We start from the raw sequence: 22,941 nt of genomic DNA, 5'->3' as shown, positions 1-22,941 counted from the left end.
AAGTTGATTATGAATATAATGTTTCATTTTTACAATTATAATAGTCTTTTTTAAAAAAATCAGACAAGCTAATTTTAAAGTTCATATGAAAAAATATCATGCAAGGATAACCAGAAAAGATAGTAAAAGAAGCAGAATGAAGTAAGCTACCCTACCAGATATTAAAATATCATAAAATCTCAATATTTAAAACAAGTATTGACACAAGGATAGTCATAATAATGGAACAAAAGGGAAAGTTCAGAATAAGCTCAAATACAAAAGAGAATATGGTAAAAGTATTGTCCCAGTTCAGTGGGAAGAAAAGTCAATAAAGAATGGTGAGACAGCTACATAGCTATGTTAACAAACACAAAATAAAGTGAAATCCATATGTCACACCACCCATCAGGATAAATTCCAAATGAGTAAGAGATTTAAAATTTTAAATGAAACCATGAAAGCTCTGGGTGGAAACATGGAGAATTCCCATTTTACTTTGGGGTAAGATTGGGCCTTGTTAACTGTAACTACAAATCCAGAGATCATAAAGAAAAGATTTGTAAATTAAACTACATTTACAAAATAATTCTTCACATCAGAAGACTCTTTGAAAGGATAAAAATACAGACATGATTATTAGGGAGGGTTGGGGTTAGTCTCCTTTAGAGAGTTACTGGAAACTGTTTAAGAAAAAAAAGAAAAAAGACGAATCATCTAGTAGATAAGTTGACCAGGCATATAAACAGTTCACAGAAAGGCAATACTAATGATTCTTAGTTACATGAAAAGATGCTCACTCTTACTCATTATAAGAGAAAAGCCAGTGAGAACCACAGAGAGGACTACCTTTTACCTCTAATCAATTAAAACCCAAAAAGTGTGATAACATAATCAATTGGAGGAACTATGGAAAACAAGAAAATATCTTAGTGGGAACTTAAATGCAATGTGACACCTAGAGAAGTCAATTTAGTGTCTATTACAATTAAAATTGCATTTCAAAAATTACATATAACGTAGTTGCATTAAGTTCTCTTTTTGTAATTGTAAATTTGGGAAGGAAATCATTTAAGAATTCCTGGTAAGAGAATATTTAAAGTGATACGGCATTTCCTCAAGTTTTATCTCAGTTTAGTGTAAAAAAATGTTCTAAAATTGATTGTGTGTTTTTTTTATAGCCTGAACCGCCAAAGAAACCATCTAATTGGAGAAGAAAACATGAGGAATTCATTGCCACCATAAGAGCAGCTAAAGGCCTGGACCAGGCCCTTAAAGAGGGGGGCAAGCTTCCTCCTCCTCCTCCACCTTCGTACGATCCTGGTATATGCCTGTTGTTGACAGTTCTGCTCATGTGGGGATAACATATTGGTAGAATTTTTATAAATTTTAAGTTGTTATTAAACTTAATCCGTAATAATGGAACCTGTTGAAGCATAATCTTTAAAAGTTTTGCCTCAAAGTAATGTTGATAACAAGCATTTAGGCTTATTAATATACATCAGTGTTGAACATAGAAATGCATTATCTTTTCATCTCAGTACTTCTATTTAAACATTATAATATCATTTTTAAAACTATTGTAGTAACTACTAAATTTTAATATTCCAGGAAATATTTTAATCATGCTCACTCTGAATTGAAATGTAGTCATTCAGTAAAATTCACACAGTGATGTTGCTTAGTTCTTTGGAATCTTCTCATCTGGGAAGGAAGAAAACCATAATATTGCTTCAAAAATATACAGTTCGTGTGAGGAAATGACCATATAAACCGATATACCTAAATATGCCCTAAACTCATGCATTACATTTTTTCATTGAGTGGGTAAAAGTTGCTTGTTATTGTTATAAAAAACAAACAAAAACAAGGCAGGATGCTGGCCACCCCATTTGAGTTGTTACGATACCAAAAGGTTTAAAACAGCACAGCTGACATTTTGATATTGATGATTACAGTAGCCTGAAGAGCTAGTTATTTTAATGTAATAAGTTAACTGCATGAAAATTGTGTTAGTATTCTAGATTTGGATTTATTTCTTTGTAAAGATAAATTTCTTTAGAAAATCTAGATATGATCATTTTTAATGTTTTATTATAGAAAAGAAGTTGGCAAACTATTTCTATAAGGGCCAGATAGTAAATATCTTAGGCTTTGCAGGCAACACTCAGCTCTGTTGCCCCTACTACAAGAAATCAACCACAGACAATATGTAAGTAAATGGGTGTAGCTGTCTTCTAATAAAACTTTATTTATCAGAACAGGCAACTGGCAGAATGGATTTGGCCTAGGGGCCCTAGTTTGCCAGCCTCTGTTGTAGAGTAATTAACTTTAATGTTAGGTGTGTTTCTGGGATGACCCAACTAGGTTTGGGTCTCTTAATTCTCCCTAAATTTTCCCCATGAAGTTGAATTTTCTCTGTTTTGGAGGAATTTGTGTATCACGTCTTATTCAACATAGCTATATTTCTCATGTTTACATAAGTAAGAGAGCAAGACTTTCAGTAGTTCAGCATGATTTGCTATAGAAATTTTAAAATCTCTTAGTTTTGACAAAACAACTTCTTTGTTATTAGAAATTTTAGACCTACTCACTAATTAGCAGGACAAATTTCTGAGCTTCAAATGAGTATAAATTTAAAGGTAAACTCCTATAGAAAAGTAAACTTTTTTTTGACACCGCTAAATTTTTACATTCATGTCTTTTCAGTGTTTCAGTGGAGATCTTTTATAGTACTACAAAATTTAGTTCAGCTTGGGATAATTTGGAGATTTAATTTTAAAATAAATTTTATTTATAGTATACATTGCATTTTAGAATATTTTATCATGGAAGCATTTGCTCTTAAATTTGAATGGATGTTCAACCATGGAATCATGCCATTGGGCTGAATTAATTATGTTGAGATATATTGCTTTACTTCTTCCATCTGTTGGGACCTCTAAAAGAAAATAAATACAGAGTTGATAAACTATTTTATGACAGTTTTCCTCAAATTGAAATACATTATTTTAATAGATGATCCTAAATTTTAAAATATATTTTGAATGTAATGTGCTATTACTGCTAAATTAGTCTAACGTAAAAATATGTATATATGATAAAAACATGGCATTATAAGAGGTAAAAAGAAATAACATTTTTCCTCCACTTCATATTTGTATCGAGGATTTATCTTTTTTTTCCCCTTCAAATTTGATTCTAAGCTGGGAGAACATTGGACTTTATCATATACCAGAGGCCCGATGCACGAAATTCATGCAAGGGCTTTGGCCCCCACCGCCGTGGCGGCCACCTCTGCCTTGGCCCCCGCCCGCCAAGGCTTTGTCCGGAAGGACATCTGAAAGGATGTCTGGTCTAATTAGCATAATATGCTTTTATTATTATAGACTAGCACACTTTTTGCTTAAACATTTTTATACTAAGTTTGAATAAGTCAGGTTGAGTGGTTATAAGGAAATGAGAGATTTTGTTTATTAAATGTTATTATTTATGCTTATGTCTTCATATAAACTTATAATTCATATGTCCTATTTAAAGTATTGTGTTATTAATTGCTTCTTTTTTTTTTTGCTTTAGATTATATTCAATGTCCATATTGCCAGAGGAGATTTAATGAAAATGCAGCTGATAGACATATAAATTTCTGTAAAGAACAGGCAGCACGTATTAGTAATAAAAGCAAATTTTCCACTGATGCCAAAGGCAAAGCGACTTCTCGGACACAGGTGAAGTGCGCTACTTAATCATGTCTACAAACAAATGAGAAAATGACTTTTTCAAGTTAACTGTTTTATGTTTATGTTTTATAGAACATTTAAGTATCATTTTCTGACCTGCTAAAATTTATGTATTACTGTTCAGGGATTTAGTAATAAATTTGAATGGTAAATTGAAAACAGATAATTACAATTAATCAATTTGAAATGGACTTGCGTTAGTAGAGACTTGTAAGTATACAGATTTTGAAGAGGTATTAGGAAATACGTAAGAAAATAAGTTAAAAATTGGTGAAGCAGATGCAGAGGAAACCAGAGGTGATAGAGGAATAAGAAAATGCCAGTCAATTCCTCATTGAAAATCATGTAAGTGTTGCTCTGGCTGGTGTGGGTCAGTTTGTCGGAGCGTCATCCTGTGTACTGGAAGGTCTGTGTACTGGAAGGTCTGTGTACTGGAAGGTGGCTTGTTAGAGTCCTGGTCAGGGCACAAGCCTAGGTTGTGGGTTCGGTCTCTAGTCCGGGCATGTACAGGAGGCAACGAATCAATGTTTCTCTCTCTCCCCCCCTCTCCAGCCCCTTCCCTCTCCCCTTCAACTCCCTTTCTCCTTCTCTAAAATCAATTATTTAAAAAAAATCATGTAAGAACTGAATGTTTCCATGTTACGTATGAGTAATGTTTCCATGTTACGTATGAGTAATGCTCATGAGGGAGTGAATGTAGGGTCAAATCCAAATTGCTAATTTTAGCCTTTATTTCTTCATTTGTGCAGTGGTGATTTCCATGAGTATTGTGAGAAGCAGATGGAATAATGTATGTGAAAGCATTGGCACACTATTAACCATAGAATGATTTCGTTATATGAAATTGATTTTTTACAGTACTATTGGTTTTCTTTAAGCATATTGGAAGTATGAAAATGTCATACTTCCAAGCAAATTTCATTTTTTTTATAAAGCTTTCATTTGTAAATAATTTTTTTAGTACTATAAATCTAGCAGGTAATAAATCCATTTCTCTTGTTACTTACAAATAAAATATTGAATTAAAAGACTTCATTACAATTGGGGTCTTCTTGAGAGAATTTTTTCATTGAATTTTTGTTAATATTATTGGAAGTAGAGCACATCATTATTACTGTCACTGTGGGGAAAGAACAGTGACTCATTTTGAATGATTTCCCAAATAGACGTCAAACGCATATCTTACATGTAAACAGTTAAGACTGTAATACGATTTTTTTGTTTTGTTTCAAGAATAAAATAATCAGCAGAGCAAAGGAAATACAATAGAATGTGTATATGGCAACAACTTTGTTCCAAATGATTGATAAATGTGAAATCCAAGTAGTTGATTTTCTCACCTTAAATCAGTGTTAATTCCATGCCCAGTTGTGTATGTTCATTTTAGTTTAACCACATATTTTCTTTCTTTTTAAAAATATATATTTTTATTGATTTCAGAGAGGAAGGGAGAGGGAGAGAGAGAAACATCAATGATGAGAGAGAATCATGGGTCGGCTGTCTCCTGCACACCCCCCACTGGGGATTGAGCCTGAAATCCGGGCATGTGCCCTGACTGGAATCGAACCATGACCTCCTGGTTCATAGGTTGACGTTCAGCCACTGAGCCACGCCGGCTGGGCCATATTTTTTATTTCTATTCATTCAACAAGTTTTTATTGAATACCCTGTTCGAGTCAGACACTGTAGCAAGTACTGAGTGTATATTAGTAGACTAAATACAATACTTTTTCTAAAGAGGTTTAGATGCATCCTTGTCATATTTAGCAGCTGTATTTTCATCAGCATGCAGTATTATCAGTCCTGAGCATTTTTAGTGCTTACTTGAAAAATCGTTCCAAATAGTACCTTCTGCCATTTTATAAGAAACTAGCGGCCCAGTGCATGAATTCATGCACCTTGAAAGGAACTGTGGGCCACGAGGCTGTGGTAGGCACAGGGTCTGGTCTCAGCCCATCCTCTGGGCCCCCGCATGGCCCCTTTTGCCACGGCCTCCGGTCCCTTGTCTGCCTGCAGCCCTGCTCCTGCTGCCACCGCTCCCACATGCTGACGGCGCCGGCCCCATTCGAACCCACTTATGGTGTGGAGCAATTGGGGCCGGCGCCAGCAGTGGGTGCGAGTGGTAGCTGCTGCCCTGATCGCCCCTCAGGAGCAGGGGGAGGTGGAGAAGCCCTCAGGGGTCATCAGGGCCGGCAGCCGCCGCTTGCACCTGCTGATGGTGCTAAGTGATTGGAACTGGCACCAGGCACTGGCAGTGGGTGTGAGCGGCGGCTCTGGTGCTGGCAGCGACTGGCGCCTGCCTTGGTCTGGCATCCCTGCTCACCTGCTCCACTATCCTATAGTGACCGGTTGTTCCGTCATTCGGTCTATTTGCATATTAGACTTTTATTATATAGGATTAATGTCTTCCATGTTCTTCAAGCTTTTCCATTCAAGAAAGTCTTCGTAAATATAAATATTTTGCTAAGGAAATTTACTTGAGTTGTGATCAGCATAAAAAAACATGAAATAATCAGCACCTACCAAATACTTAATGAATGAAAGAAATAATATATTGACTATAATTGTATTAAAAGACAATTATTTTGTTCTTTTGAATGAACTTATACAAAATTGTTGATAGCTAGTCATCCTGAAAGCCTTTCTGACGCTGGTAGAATCCGGCTAGATGTTGTGGGATAGATAAAATGCAGCTCAGTGAGGAAAGGGTCCCATTATCTAGGGCAGGGGAACAGCAACCTACTGAGAGGCAGGTGAATATGCTTTAAACAAAAGGCACTCAGAGTAGTAGGAGGATTCACAAAGGAAACTAACCCGACTCTTGTTGAAAGTAACAGGAGCTATTAGAGGAGATAGATAAGGTTGGGCTATGTTCTAGGGACCTCAGGAAGCAATAAAATTGAGTAAAATTGTAGAAGGCCCAATATAGAGAGCAGAAAAGCAAAGCACCATTTGAAAGGCATATTCTGCCTTTTTCAGTTTCTAATCCGTTAAGTTAATAAATTCTGAAGTGTACGTAAAAATCTGTAGTGCTCGATAGGTAGTTTTACCAGGCCCTTCCTGCCTGTACTCAACCTGAAAGCTTGACCTCACTATGCAATGTGCCCCCCTTCGTGTATGCAGCTCATGAGGGGATCACCAATTCTGTTTCTTAATTCAGTTTTATGGGCCCTGTTTTTAGTAGACATGTCTCTGGTATTTTGACAAATTTTTTTTACATGTTGTTTTCCATATTTATTTTAAAATCTTTTCTAATATCTTCATTGGTATTTTAGTGGGAGACATTCGAACAGATGCCCTTTTATTTTTTTATTTTTTTAAAAAAATATTTTTATTGACTTTTTAGAGAGAAGAAGGGAGAGGAAGAGAAAGAAACATTTATGAGAGGGAAACATCGATTGGCTGCCTCCTGTACGCCCCTTACTGGGGGAGTGAGCCAGCAGCCCAGGTATGTGCCCTGACTTGGAATCCAACCGGCAACCTCGGGGTGCATGGGATAACGCCCAACCAGCTGAGGCACACAGATGCCCTTTTAAACCAGAAACACCTCAGCCCTGCCAGGTTGCTCAGTTGGTTAGAGTGTTGTCCCAAATGCCAATGTTGCAGGTTTGATTTCCAGTCGAGGCACATCCATGAATCAACCAGTGAATGCGTAAGTAAGTGGAACAACAAATTGATGTTTCTCACTGCTTCCTCTCTCTCTCTAAAAATCAGTTAAAAAAACCCGAACAAGCCCTAACCGGTTTGGTTCAGTGGATAGAGCGTCAGCCTGCCGACTCAAGGGTCCCAGGTTCGATTCTGGTCAAGGGCATGTACCTTGGTTGCGGGCACATCCCCGGTGGGGAGTGTGCAGGAGGCAGCTGATCGATGTTTCTCTCTCATCGATTTTTCTAACTTTCTATCCCTCTCCCTTCCTCTCTGTAAAAAGTCAATAAAATATATAAAAAACAAAACAAAAACAAAAACAAAAAACCCAAACAAACCAGAAAGACTTCTCAGGTTTTTAAAGAAACTGCCTAAGGCAGTGGTTCTCAACCTTCCTAATGCCGCGACCTTTTAATACAGTTCCTCATGTTGTGGTGACCCCCAACCATAAAATTATTTTTGTTGCTACTTCATAACCGTAATTTTGCTACTGTTATGAATCGTAAATAAATATCTGATATGCAGGATGTATTTTCATTGTTACAAATTGAACATAATTAAAGCATAGTGATTAATCACAAAAACAATATGTAATTATATATGTGTTTTCCGATGGTCTTAGGCGATCCCTGTGAAAGGGTCGTTCGACCCCCAAAGGGGTCGAGACCCACAGGTTGAGAACCACTGGTCTAAGGCTTATCTCCAAGGTCTTCCAGTCATTTGTTCATCTGATAGTTATTGAAGGTCTTCTATTTGCCAAGTGCTCAAGAAATTTTAGAGTCTGGCATAATAGTTCCCAATGTGCATGGTATTTGAGTGTGTGTGTATGAGACCCTTTTATCAAGATTTTTTTTAAGGTCATATACTGAATTTCAGAGAGTTATAATGTTTGACTTTAAAATTTGTGTTTAGCAACATTTTAGTAGTGCTACTATATTATAAAATATGATTTGACTTTTGAAAATCAGGTTTAAAACCCATTTTCAGAAAAAGTCCTAAGCAGTCTACTGCCTTAGGCTAGCTCAAGTACACACGCAATGCAGTAATCACCTTATAGTGAAGCATTGCTGGCACTGAGCTGGCCTTAGTCTTCATTTCCGTTCTGTTGTTAAGTTGGAGTATAAACCTGGGCAAGTGCATTTCTTTATATCAGATCAGGTGGTTGATAAGATATTTTTGTATTTAGTAAATGTGCAAAATTTGGATCACAAGAGACAGTGAAATAAAATTAATAGTGATATCCCTTGAGAGAGTGGAGCACAAATAAAAATAACATAAGCTGATGTGCCCTGTTCTTTCTTAACCCACATCCCACCCCTCCGATGTGGTCTGGTGGGACGGGAAGCCAGACTTGGCTGTCCCTTCACATTGGGGCATCCCGAAGGCGGCTCTTGTAAACCTGTCTGGGCTGATGTGTAATCTTAGGCATTTTGATCGGGAAATGTGGCTGGAGTATACGTACATATGAAATATAAAACCACACCCAGGAGCATGTTATATCCTGACCGTTAAAAGAAGTCGCTCCACCCAGTGAGAAGCATTGGGTGTCTCCCTCTAAGTTTTTCTGTTAATACTTGCTTGGTGTTTTGAATCTAACATTGAGGAAATATTTCCCACTAAGCCTTTCCCCTGTGAACTGGGAAAGTTGCTCTTTGTTTATTTTAGAAATGGAACATCTTAGCCAAACTTTCAGTCCAGCAGTTTTGAGAAGGAACATTTTGGGAAACCTCTTTCTGAGGGGACACTTTCTAATCTGCACTTTCTTACTTTGGGCAACAGTAAGGAATAAAAGGATTGCTCATTGAAGGGAATAAAATAATAGTTGTGAAACAAGTTTACAATTAAAATTAAAAATGACGATGAAATAATTTATTTTCATTATTTTAGTATAAGCCGCCTGCTCTTAAAAAGTCCAATTCTCCTGGGACCCTGTCATCGGGATCTTCACGATTACCACAGCCAAGTGGCACCAGCAAAACTGTTGTAGGTAATGAGAGCCATGAAATAATTCGCTTCCATTCTGTTATTATTTATAGTGTTGGTAGAGAAGAAAATGAAGATAGTGTTGTATTCGGATCATTAAAATAGATTTATAATTAGTTACGAGATAGGGAGGGTAAAAATAAAGTTACTTTCAGTAGCTTTTACTTTATATCAGTGGTTCTCAACCTTCCTAATGCCGCGACCCTTTAATACAGTTTCTATTGTTGTGGTGACGCCCAATTTCATTGTTACAAATTGAACATAATTAAAGCATAGTGATCAATCACAAAACCAATATGTAATTATATATGTGTTTTCCGATGGTCTTAGGCTACCCCTGTGAAAGGGTCGTTCGACCCCCAAAGGGGTCGAGACCCACAGGTTGAGAACCACTGCTTTAGATGTTTTAAAGTCCTTTTTTAAGCTTCAGTGATTATCCTTGATGTTGTTAATGATACAGCATTTGTTCAGAATAGTCAACCAAGTTCTTTTCTTGATTCTTTGACTATTTTCCCCTCATTTCAACCTATACTGCTCTGAACTTGATAATTGTTCTTAAAAGACAAATGTTTAATGGTTAGAAGACAGTATTGACTACTGAAGTTTACTTTTATTTGTATGTAAATTATAAGAAATGTGGAAATTAGAAATGAAGGATACTAGATGTTCCCTGGAAATTTTATTTTTTTAAGAAAAATAATTCTTAGTTTATAATGAGTTTAGATTTATTGCCAGTAATCCATTATTTTCCTTGTCAGATGCTAATTTATGTGATTTCTTTTTCAGAGTTTCATTAAAACTAATACCTTTTTATTGTAAGGTGTCTCTTCAGGTAGAATGCCTTCAGTTAGCAGCTCGTTGGGAAACAAACTTCAGACCTTATCTCCCTCGCATAAAGGGATAGCGGCCCCTCATGTAGGGTAGGTTAACATTGAACCTAATTCATTAGTGACATATAGATGTATAAGTAACACTAAGGTTTATTTTGTTTAGATAATTGGCTTTTTCATTAACCTTAATTTTCTTCTAAGTTCACTTGTCTATTAATATTGCTGCTCAGGACCACACTCATTGCTGGCGAGGCTCTAAATTAGTCTACTCACTTTGGAAGGAAGTCTGCATAACATTTATTAAGAGGCTTAAAGTATTCCTATTTTTGATTGAATAATTTTACTCGGGGAATCAAGCTAAGGAAATCATTTGAAATACTGAAGATTTTTGTAGTAACCATGATTTAGTAAGCGTTATGTATCAGGCACTGTGCTAGACATTTTACACACATTTTTATTAAAATCACCCTACTACTGTATCGTGAGAGGGTCCGAGAAGCAAAGTAATTTGTTCAAAGCTGCATAACTGTTAAAAGTTAGAAGCAGGGTACAGATCAGGGTCTCTTTAGCTCTAAACATTGGTCTCTTTTCATGTTTTTATTACAATGTAAAAAATATAAAACCACCTAAATGTGTCTAGCTTTGTTTGAAGAGCAGATGTTGAAAGTTTACAAAGGGATATTTTGCAACCATAAACAGATATATAAATCTTAATAAGCTGATTCTGCTATAACACGAGTGAAATGTAGGGTACAAACGCCATGTTTGCTATGATAGAAAAATAGATGTGGACAAAAAAAGACCAAATATGCTGAAATAGTAAAAATGGGTGATTCTTTTCCATTTATTTAATATTAAGTACTTTTTATTTTTCTACAGTTTTATAAACATGGTTTTCAGTAAAGTAGCATAAGTAAGCTTTCAATAATTATGTTACTGTGGGGGAATTATTGATTACACTAGAGATTTTCATAGAAGGCCTGGTAGTCCACTAAACTCAATTTCTCTTCCATTTTGATGTCAGAAAATGAAGGATTACCATGTGGTCATTAGAATGCAGGTTGATGTCTACATCTTTAGAAATGCCGATAAGGTTGGTATAGGAAATATAGCCCATATTACTTTCAGATATAGCTTATCACTTCAGTTTTTATGTAAGAAATATACTAGTATATTAGGGTAAATATAAAATGAGAATAATTGCCTTTTGTGTCCTAATTTGGATTATGTAGAAAGTACAAGAACTAAAAGGAATTTAATTTCTTTTGGAGAAAAAGAAGAACAATCAACCAACAACATCTGATTAGTTAAATGTTTTTTTTTCTTTTTGTTGTGCTTCCAAAAAGAAGAGACAGGCTATCCTTAAGAAAGAGAGAGGTTATCAGTAGAACAGTTGGTTGAAAAGTAAAAGGTTCTCAGCTTCCAGTGCTAAAACGGATTCTTTTCTTGCTTCTCTACTGATTTTATTTTAATAACTGAAGTAAAGACATAGCCATATGTGTTTTAATTTACAAAGCCTTTCTAACCATATCACAAAGAATTACCTTCCATGTTAGTTTATAGTTTTTGTTTCTAGTGTTATTTATAGTTTCCTTTGCGTGTGATTATGAATTAAAAGCTGGTATTTTTAGGACCTCTCCTATCATGCTGGTAATTTAATCATTTGGCAATAGTGAGTTGCACTGACACCCTGTATTCTTAAATAGGGCGAGTGAAGCTGGCTGGTAACATCAAAAGGGGCGCTGACTTTGAATTAGAAAATGAGGCTTCTGGGCCCAACTTCGTTACTAAATAGCTTTATGACTTTGATTTGTGCCTCTCTCCTTTCTGTCTCACTCGGACCTCATCTGTGACTCTGCTTAGATCATGACAACTGACCTAAGAAAGTCTGATCAACATTTACATCATCCCCTGGAGAAAATGTTTTTACTAACAAGCAAAGATTGTGAGCACACATTTTATGTTATGTACTGCTTACAATATGATGAAGAGTTAAAATTTCTGGTTCTCTCACATCTTATAAAACTGTCAAGCATAACTATTCAAATTCCATTTGTCCATTTACATATGATACTTACATGTTACCGGAGTGATTTTAGATACTGGGAAGAGAGCGGTGGTGTTTGCTTCTGGCTAATATATTACTATATTAACTGGAACATAACCGTATTACATATATTACACAGAACCATTCATGGCCGCGGTTTAGTGGCAGGCTTCATTCCTTTTTAGGATTACTGAGGTAACGATCTGTTTGTGCTAGATTATAACCTCTGTGATCACAAAGCTCTGTGTGTGTGCATTGCTTGCAGTTATAACTATAAAGTATTGTATAATGCCTGACATATAGGCACACAATAAAGTTTTGACAAGTAAATAAAAAGAGTAATGAATTCATAAATTAGATCCCTCATTTGTCAACCTGTTGGCACATCACAGAATCATGGTGCCGGTCCTGATGAAATACATACATGAAGTTTGTATGGCAACTATTATTTCCAGTGACAGAGGTGATTAAGGACAGAGTTAAAGGAATTAAGACACCTGGTTAACTGAAATGTTCCAGAAATTGGGCATCTTTTGAGGTTAGTAAAATAGTTTCAGTGACTTGGAATTATTTTAAGCCTACGTATATACACAGAGTTTGTTCTGTTCAGCTTTTTATGCATACCAATGATCTGTAATATTTAGCGTATATTGGAATCAAACCACAGACAAATTCTTTGTTTGCTAATTAACTTCTCGACAACCTTTGGGTCAACCAATTTTAACAGTTTTTTTAAGCAAAGCATACACCCAAAGAAAATTTTTCCCTAATCTAGAAGATGACTATCTTTAATTTTTAGAAATGTGAGAAGTATTATGAAATGCAGGGCTTTTAAATAAATATTGCCACATTTGAATTCTGTCACAGAGTTCACAGTCTTGCCTTGAGAATTGTGTTTTCTTAATGGTTAATTACCAGCTTAAGTAGATGTTTATCTGATAATTTTCAATAGCTAAAATATCAAATTTCAAAACAGAAGTTTACCCTGAAACAACAGAATGCATGTAAGGAACATTTCTTAATACAAAAATTGAATTTGGATTTTCATACTTTATATTGACAATAGTAAGAAATAAATGTCTAGTTTTTAAGTACATTTTGCATTGCCTGTGACTGCCTTCCTGCTCCGGTGGCACAGTGGAGCATTTGTGGCAGAGACAGTCTAACCCGCAAAACCTAACTTATTGACTGTCTGACCCTTTTCAGGAAAAGTTAGCCACTCCTTATCATAGAACAGTGGTCGGCAAACTGCGGCTCGTGAGTCACATGCGGCTCTTTGGCCCCTTGAGTGTGGCTCTTCCACAAAATACCACGTGCGGGCGCGCATGTACAGTGCGATTGAAACTTCGTGGCCCATGAGCAAAAGTCGGTATTTTGTGGAAGAGCCACACTCAAAGGGCCAAAGAGCCGCATGTGGCTTGTGAGCCGCAGTTTGCCGACCACTGTTTAGAATAAGTAAATGATTGTAGCATTAGGTATTTATAATTTGAATGTTAGAATAAGTTATTGTAGGCATTAGGTATTTATAATTTGAATGTTAGAATAAGTTATTGTAGGCATTAGGTATTTATAATTTGAAGGTTAGAATAAGTAAATGTAGGCATTAGGTATTTATAATTTGAAGCTTAGAATAAGTAAATGTTTGTAGGCATTAGATACTTAAAATTTGAAGGTAGGTGTTTTTAAGTATTCTTCATTTATACCCAAAGATGGAACTGTTATTTTTTTAAGTCATTTGTACTCTCCAGGAACTTTGGCTATAGATTAGGATTCTATATATCAAACACCAAACTGTTTTTAAACTTTTATTAATCCAACACTTTTTGATGGTTGAATAGGAAGAACAATGATGGATTGAAAATATACTTTCATATTGACTCTGACTAAATCTAGATGCCAATTTAAGGACATGTCATATGAGATTGAAATTCTATGTTGTTACATGATCAAATTGCCAAAATGTCTGCTACGTGGGAGTGCTTCGTTGGCTTCAAAATCCTCCTTTGTTTCCTTAGCAGCAGCAAGACTGCTTTTACTGCCGAATGGATTTGTTTATTCCTGCCTTAGTTTCTTGCAGACTTTGGCTGTAAAATAATTGCCACTACTGAATTGGAGCCTTTAAACAAAAATGGCATTGAAGCACTCTAAAAACATTTAGATTGTTAGTTCCATAATGGGGTACTAGCTGATGATTGAAATTATATTCCTCAAACTTTGTAAATAATTAAAAAATACACCATAAAGTAGACTTGTCATTGTATTTTCCCAACATTTATTAATTCTCAAAGTAACCTCAGAAATAGATGATGTATAAATTCAATATGAAAATCAGCAAAGGTATTTTTTTTCATAACTTGAAACATCTAAGGCCCTTGAGGTCAAGGGAAAACATGTAGTAGATACAGACTTCCTGGTTTCTATACTCATGTTATTTGCTGCCTTAACTGATGGTTTGCAAGACCAAGAAAGACAGAGAAAACTTCCACCAAAGAGCGATCAGTTGGTTTGAAGTCTTTAAATTCCTTTTGATAATATCATCACTTTTGCAAAGATTTCTATTTCTTTTCAAATTCCCTTTATCTTGTTGCTACTTTGACAACTCCAGTGCTACTGGAGGTAGAGGCACAGAAATAGGAGGTTTGATAAAAAAGTTTTGACTGAGTAGGAGTACGGAAGTGTTTACACCAAAATAAATATGAAGATGGCATATGAGAAATATCTGTTATATCCTAAGTCTGGGTACTTTAGGGAAAGATTTAAGTATTTGAAAGTTCTTTTATAAACTAATATTTAAAAAATTTATTAATTACTCCAATATTGACTTTTATTACATAGTATTTTAAAATATATGTGTAAATAAGATTTTATATGTATACTAGAGGCCCGATGCATGAAATTTGTACAAGAGTAGGCCTTCCTTCCCCTGGCTGCTGGCACCAGCTTCCCTCTGGCACCCGGGACCTGGGACCTGGGCTTCCCTCGCAGCCCCGGCTTCATCTGGAAGGTTGTCCGGAAGGACATCCAGTCTAATTAGCATTTTACGCTTTTATTATAGACCAGAGGCCCGGTGCACAAAAATTTGTGCACTCGGGGGGTGGGGGGAGGTCCCTCAGCCCGGCCTGTGCCCTCTCACAGTCTGGGACCCCTCAGGGGATGACCACCTGCTGGCTTAGGCCCACTCCCCGGGGGATTGGGCCTAAGATGGCAATCAGACATCCCTCTGGCCCGGCAGCCCTCAGGGGATGTCCACTTGCCAGCAGGGAGCAGGCCTAAACTGCAGTCGGACATCCTTAGCGCTGCTGAGGAGGCAGGAGAGGCTCCCACCACCACCGCTATAATGGCAGCCATCAGCCTGGCTTGTGGCTGAGCAGAGCTCCTCCCATGTGAGAGCGCCCTGACCACCAGAGGGCAGCTTTTGCATTGAACGTCTGCCCCCTGGTGGTCAGTGTGTGTCATAGTGACCAGTCATTCCCAGTCATTCTGCTGTTAGGGTCAGTTTGCATATTACCCTTTTACTATATAAGATAGAGGCCTGGTGCACGGGTGGGGGCCGGCTGGTTTGCAGTGAAGGGTGTCCCGGATCAGGGTGGGGGTCCCGCTTGGGTACCTGGCCAGCCTGGATGAGGGGATGATGGCTGTTTGCAGCTGGTCACACCCCCTTCAGGGTCAGGGTCCCCACTGGGGTGCCTGGCCAACCTGGATGATGGGATGATGGCTGTTTGTAGCTGGTCATACCCCCTTCAGGGTGGGGGTCCCCACTGGGGTGCCTGGCCAACCTGGATGATGGGATGATGGCTGTTTGTAGCTGGTCATACCCCCTTCAGGGTGGGGGTCCCCACTGGGGTGCCTGGCCAGTCTGGGTGAGGGCTGAGGGCTGTTTTCAGGCTGGTGGGCGACTGAAGCTCCCAGCCTCTCCTTTTTTCTTTTCTTTTTTTATTCTGGGATTTATTTACCTTCTATGGCTGTCACTGGAGCTGAGAGCTGGCTCCAGCTCTGAGGCTGTTGCCAGCTGAAAGCAGGTATCTGGGTTTGTTTAGATTCTATAATTGAAACTCTGTTGCCATCACTGGCCGCTCTAAGCTCTGAGGCCGCGCTGGCTGAAAGCAGGTACCTGGGGTTTGTTTAGGTTCTATAATTGCAACATTGTTGCATCTGGAGCTCAGAGCTGGGCTGCTGCAGGCGGGGAACCTTGGCTTCCTCCATCACTGGAGCAAGCAAGCCTCATGTTCGCTTCAGCTGCCTGGCTGCCGGCCGCCATCTTGGTTGGCAGTTAATTTGCATATCCTGCTGATTAGCCCATGGGAAGGGTGTCGAGGTTACGGTCAATTTGCATGTTTCTCTTTTATTAGATAGGATATTTATATATAATTATTGTAAATGTAAATTACATATAATGTATTTATATGTATACATTTTTATGTAGGTAATATTTTGATTATATTATTGAAATTTATAAATTTAGTTTTTGTCTGGTTATACCTTGATATGAACATAGTGGAAAGTAGCAAATTATAGCAGAATGTAAGTTTACATGATTTTTCGTTTAAGACTAACATTTACTTACATTTAGCCTAAGTAACATTTTAATTGTGTGTGTTTATGTATATACATACATATACATATATATATATTTGTATAGGTAGATAAATAAATCAATTGACTTGAATTTAAAACAGGTATATGGCATGATAAATCATTATCAGAACCTGCATTTCTATTAGGCAATCATCTTATATATGCAAAAGTGGTGATATTATCAAAAGGAATTGAAAGACTTCAATCCAACTGATCGCTCTTAAAATACTGGCAATTATCTTATATAAGAAATATAAGGAATATTTCCATTAATTACGCTAGGTTTTTATTAGATTCTATACATCTCCTTTCTGAAAATGAACTTGGTTGTATCATATGTAAGATCTGAGTAGTTTTTATATTAAAAGAATCTGACTTAAAAATGCAATTTAAATTTTTCTACATTTTAATTTTTATTAACTTTATTCTGAGAAAGAAAATAAAATCTTTCATTCCTTATTCTAAATTCAGATACAGTTTGTTAAAATAACAGTTGGAACACTAATGTTTTGATCATTGTTAAACAATTCAAAGAAAATTCTGATTTGTTAGTTTAAATTCCAAATAGGTAACTTTTCCAATTATCTTTCACAAATAAAATTAACCTTCAAAATTAATCTCTGATATTTTAGAAATCTTGTTTAATATATATTTAATGAAGGCATTTTTTTTTTAAAAAAAAAAACCTTTAAAATGTTTTAAGTGATGTAAACATCACCACCTGCAGAGTATTAATATCAACCTTTACAACAAAATGCCTGCCATGTACAGGATATAAAAGAACATAAAAATGGATGAAATCTGTCTCTCCTTAGAGACCCTTATAATCTAGAAAAATGAAGAGATTCTTTTTTTTAGACATGAAACTCCATAAGAACAAGCATCAAATCTCTCTTACTTACCATGATATCCCCAGAATGTAGCACAGTGCCTGACACATATAGGTGCTCAGGATTTGTACTGTCAGTGAATATATGAAAGAATGAATGAGCAAACAAGCATTCCAAAGTTAATAAGCAGTGAGGTGTTATTCAGTGGGCTTTTAAGGTAGTTCTCCTAATTTCATAATTTAATTTCCCCTGTTCCCTACGATGATGCATATTGGTTGGTGATAGTACACGATTTGGTTATTTGGTTGATATAAAACAATGAATTATTTACAAACCAGCAATTCCTCTACTGCCCTCTAGATGGGGATCCTTTACACTTCTGGCGTGGCTACTTCTTTTTAAAAAATATATATTTATTTAAGAAAGGAAGAGAGAGATAGAAACATCATTGATGAGAGACAACCATTGATCGGCCGCCTCCTACTGGGGATCAATCTGTGACCTCCCGGGTCATAGGTCGACGCTCAACCACAGAGCCACATTGGCCAGGCCACTTCACGTTTTCACATGTGATTTTTCAATTGCTACCCACTGTTTTCACATAGGTTCATTTTTACTTTTCTCTGGCTAAATTTCTAAAATAGTCATTCTTTGTTAGAAAGTCAAATTGGATAAAGATATGCATACTTATTTGATTTTTTAGTTTATAGTTGTAATTTTTAAATGCAGGGGAAATGATAAAATAAAATAATAAAGAAGAAAACAAGAGAAAGGTTCTATGAATTTAGGGAAGGTAAAAAGTGAGATTATTTGGGAGCTCCATAAAAATAAGCATCAGATCTGTCTTATTTATTAGAATAATAACTTTCAGTTCCCATCTAACTTCACAAATTTTACTTGAAACAGTTGTTGTCTTAAGCGTCTTCATTAATTTCATTGCCCTGCTGTGCACCAATGTGGCATTTCTTTGGCTCGTCATCAAAACTGGCCAGGTGACCTGCATGGTCAGAATTTTTATATCTACTAATGGACATTGTGCGATCTATCTGAAGATGTCACATTAATCCTTACCTGGCAGTCAGATAACTAAGAGCTTGGGGGTTGGATTTCTGATGAACCAGAATAATGCCTTTAAAAAAATTTATATAAAGAAACAAACATAGCAATCTCCTTATGGGTACACCTTTATATATTTTAATAGTAAAATGGACAAATTAGGCCCTCCACTTCGAACTGGAAGACATGTGCAAAGGTTGTATGGCAGTGACACAAAATCAGACAGTGCCATCAAAAGACATGAGTTATTACCCATTTACAAGTAAGTATTTGTAACTCAGTTTGGTTAATCTATTTCAGATATTTCCTTAAAAGCTTTATATACTGAATACTATAAACTTGTACATACCTATACTTAAAAAAAAAATCTTACTTTAATGATTTTTAAGCCACAAAGTGCTAAATAATCTTTTAGGACTTAAAACGGCTTGATTTTTGGTGAACATTTCTATTGTTCTAAAGCTGTTTTTAGAGCATACATTTTATTCCATTCAATTTTAATTTTTAGAGGTTGAAAAAGCAGTCACCTTCAATAATTGTTATTTTTTTTGTAGGAGTAGTATTTTTGAAAAGAAGAATATAGGGAATATTATGCCATGTATATAATATATTACTAGATTATCTTTTAGTTAAGTTGATGATGAATTGATATAAAAAGGCAGAAAAAACAATTCTATTACTTTATTTTTAAAATATATTTTTATTGATTTCAGAGAGGAATGGAGAGGGAGAGAGAGATAGAAACATCAACAATGAGAGAGAATCATTGATCAGCTGCCTCCTGCACGCCCTCTACTGGGGATTGAGCCTGCAACCAGGCATGTGCCCTTGACTGGAATCGAACCCAGGACCCTTCAGTCCACAGACAGATGCTCTATCCACTGAGCCAAACCAGCTAAGGCCTGAAAAAACGATTTTAGAAAACATTTCATGTAGGGACCTCAATCTTTTTGTTAGATGGTTATGAATTCCATGTAAAACAGGAAAAGGATGTGAAAGCCACTTTGGAACTCTTTCACGTGAGACTTCAAGGGTTACTAGTGTGGGCTCCAATACAGGTCTAGCCCTCTCATTTTAACATTATGAAATTAGGGCCTAATAAATTAAGTTACTTATTAAAGGTGAAAAATATGTTATTAGAGTTCACTTAGGTAACTTTTAAACCAAGGTCTACTATTGTATATTCTCTTACCATGTATGAAAAGTAGTAAATTTAGATATACAATTAAATAAAGATGGAGAATGTCTTGAAGATATTAGCAGCCAGCAGCCCTGAATTATTTTTAAGCAGTTAATGATAAACCCTAGAAGGAAGAATCTGTGCCCTAAGCCAGTTTTCTTTGTACTACTGCTGTCTGAAGCAGATCTAAAAGAAACACTGACTAGCAGTAGGCTAGATTAAGTGCAATTCCAAAATTAAACCTTCTTTCATAACTGCTGGAACTGTATATAGTGGGAAGATTCGACCATGTGAGGCTGGGCAACATGTGTCAAGTGCTGATGAAGATAGTTCTTCCCAGAATCTAAGAATGGTTCTTAACATTCAGATTCTGCCTTTTAGAAGATGTTACCAAATTACGTGATCGGCATTTAATATGGCGGCTATTATTTATAATCTTATTTTTTCCTAATTATTAAAACAACTGTAAATTATTGATATGGTGAAATTGTGTGTGTGTGTGTGCGCGCGCACATGGTTGTATTTGTATTACCTGTATATCTTATGCATACATTGTATGGAAGTGATAGAATTTCTAACAAGACTTATTTCTAGAGCTAAAATATAAGAAATGAGTCCTTTCTGTTTCTCTTATGACTTTCAACTGGAGGAATTGCCATTTATTGGCAATTATTTTTTTAGAAATTAAATTCCTAAAAAGTCACAGTAGCAGTTCTGCAACATCCTTAGAGGGGCTATCTAATAGCAGAGTAGAATACACCTCATAGATGGACTTGCAGTGACTATTTGAGGGCCATTTGATGTCATCTGTGTACCAAGGTGAAAGATGATTTTTGTTGAAGTTTAGAAATAATTTAAAGTAACTATTCAAAGCAGCCTCTCCCTGAATGATAGCATTGCATATTAAACATAAGGTTTGTAAAACCTAAATTCAAGTTAATCATGTAATCATTGTGCAAATTATTTAATCTCTCTGCCTATGAGTTTCTTTAATTTTAAAATGGGAATAATATCTTTGGAAATTTTTGTGAATATTAAAGTTACATATGTATCATATTTAGCATATAGTGTTATTTGAGAAATAGTAGATGTGTTGCCTACATTATTTTCATGGTAGCTATTTGAAATTTTAGGAAATTCTATTCAACTTTACTGTATAAGTAGACAAAAAAGAATTTTAGCCAAAGTTTAAGAACTTTCTATGTAAAGGAAATTTGGAAAGCATTTTGCTTGTTTATAAATCACAACATTGCTTATCTCTGAAATGAAAAGATTCGAGTAAATCTCTAAAGAGGGGGCAGAAACTAATACTTTACTGAACATCTAGCCGCTACTTCAGCAATGCACTTGGCCGTGCCACTTTGGTAAGTTACTTAGCCACTCTTCGTCACATTTGTAAAGTGCAGTTATTAATTCTACCTACATCATAGGGGTATTCTGAGGATTAAATAAGTTTATATGTAAGGTATATATAAATAAGCTTATTTATAAGAAGATAATTAGAAATATGGCAATACCAAATATAGTACGCACCATGGCATAAATGTGAATTTGTAGTAGCAGCAGTAGCCATAGTAATAATAATAGTATTATCAGCAGCAGCATTGCTAAATGCTCATATAAATTGCAATTTAAATCATGTAACATTCTATAAGATAAGTGAGGATGGTCCTATTTTACAAATTAGGGATTTTGGTCTCCGAGAGGTTGACCACCTTAACAGAGTTGGTTGTAGCAGTTGGGATTTGAATGCAGATTCATCTGCATCTCAGAATCTGTCCTTTCACCATTAACTGTCATACGACCACCTTATTTTCCTTGGATCCCTGAAGTCTCAGAAAGGGAATCAGGGATGTCCTCACCAGAACTTTCCCACTACTGACAGTGATAGCCCAGACTGTGTAGTTAGTGAAATTAAGTTTTTAAAGGGAAAATTGTATTAACCCATTTATTTGAGTTGATATTCCTCACAACAGATTTTGAATATTACTTTTTAAAATAGCTAGCTAATGTTTAAAGTGGGTAGCTGTTTTTTTTTTTTTATCACATCTCATATGCTTAACATATTATTTAAAAATTATTTGTAGGCATTTAACAAACCACATCTTTATTTTGAGGGAAATGTCGATATTAAGCTGTAGATAACTTGAAGATTTTCAGAATGATTAACTTAAACATTTCATGTAAAGCATATATACATATTTTAATTGATTTTATATACCATCAAGAGAATGTTAGTAAATGCAAAATGCTTTGGCTTATCTTTAGTTTTAACTACTATTGTTTTCTATTTAAAAATAATTATTTGAATTTTAATCTTTTGACTTAACCTGTCTACAGTTTCTAATTATTTTTCTAATCATACAAATAGTAATTTGAGAAGTAAGTGATTATTATTCAATACTGTTTCATTGACACCTTTTCCCTTTTCTAGCGCTAACATCAAACCTCGAAATTCCACACCACCTAGTTTGGCACGAAATCCTGCCTCAGGTGTCCTTACAAGCAAGAGAAAAACATATGGTGAGAATTCCATAGCCAGGTATGTTTAGCCCTGGTATTTTAATAACCAGAATAAAAAATGAAATGTGTAGTTTTCCAAGGACCATATACAAAAATATGTACCAGGCTTTGATAGAAAATCTGATTTTTTTCCTTTGTTTTTTATTTAATCTGGCTTTTAATTTGTATGCTAAAGAAATAGTTTGGACATAAATAATATTGACCTATACTTTGTAGTTAGAATTATTGTTATAAATGTTGAAGAATAGTTTGTTTGGTTCCACTGGATTAATTTGTGTTTTTCATGTCTTTGTTTTTAACTGCAACATGGTTATTTTTATCTCCACAAAGTGAATAATAGACTGTTTAAACCACTGCTGTTGTAATTTTCAGCAGCATTTTAATACATTTAAACTCCTCCGCTGAGGTTGTGATTATTCACCTACTTCCCTTTCTAATCTGTCCCAATTATAGATATTTTCTTTGTCTCAATTATAGATATTTTTTAATAGACATCCCAACTTATTCCAAAAAATTGTAAGGCAAGGTACATAAAGGTACCATAAGAGTAAGG

At 35.7% G+C, this 22,941-nt stretch overlaps 1 protein-coding gene across 2 annotated transcripts in view; it reads left to right on the top strand.

Annotated features, from left to right (window-relative positions):
* The window catches only part of ZC2HC1A (zinc finger C2HC-type containing 1A), a 57,679-nt gene that overhangs the window by 17,344 nt on the left and 17,394 nt on the right, over positions 1 to 22,941 (top strand). The window contains exons 4-9 of one of the 2 annotated variants that reach the window (XM_070392119.1): positions 1,161 to 1,302; positions 3,559 to 3,707; positions 9,252 to 9,351; positions 10,168 to 10,267; positions 18,831 to 18,947; positions 22,300 to 22,407. In XM_070392119.1, coding sequence (XP_070248220.1) covers positions 1,161 to 1,302; positions 3,559 to 3,707; positions 9,252 to 9,351; positions 10,168 to 10,267; positions 18,831 to 18,947; positions 22,300 to 22,407 — 716 coding nt within the window. The remainder of the gene's footprint in view (positions 1 to 1,160; positions 1,303 to 3,558; positions 3,708 to 9,251; positions 9,352 to 10,167; positions 10,268 to 18,830; positions 18,948 to 22,299; positions 22,408 to 22,941) is intronic. The other variant, XM_070392120.1, reaches the window with a different exon arrangement.

The sequence above is a fragment of the Myotis yumanensis genome, unplaced genomic scaffold (genome assembly GCF_028538775.1).
Source record: "Myotis yumanensis isolate MYYU_CA2020_CCGP unplaced genomic scaffold, mMyoYum1.0.hap1 SCAF_15, whole genome shotgun sequence".
NCBI classification, from domain to species: Eukaryota; Metazoa; Chordata; class Mammalia; order Chiroptera; family Vespertilionidae; genus Myotis; species Myotis yumanensis.
This window is presented reverse-complemented; position numbering and strand designations above follow the sequence as displayed.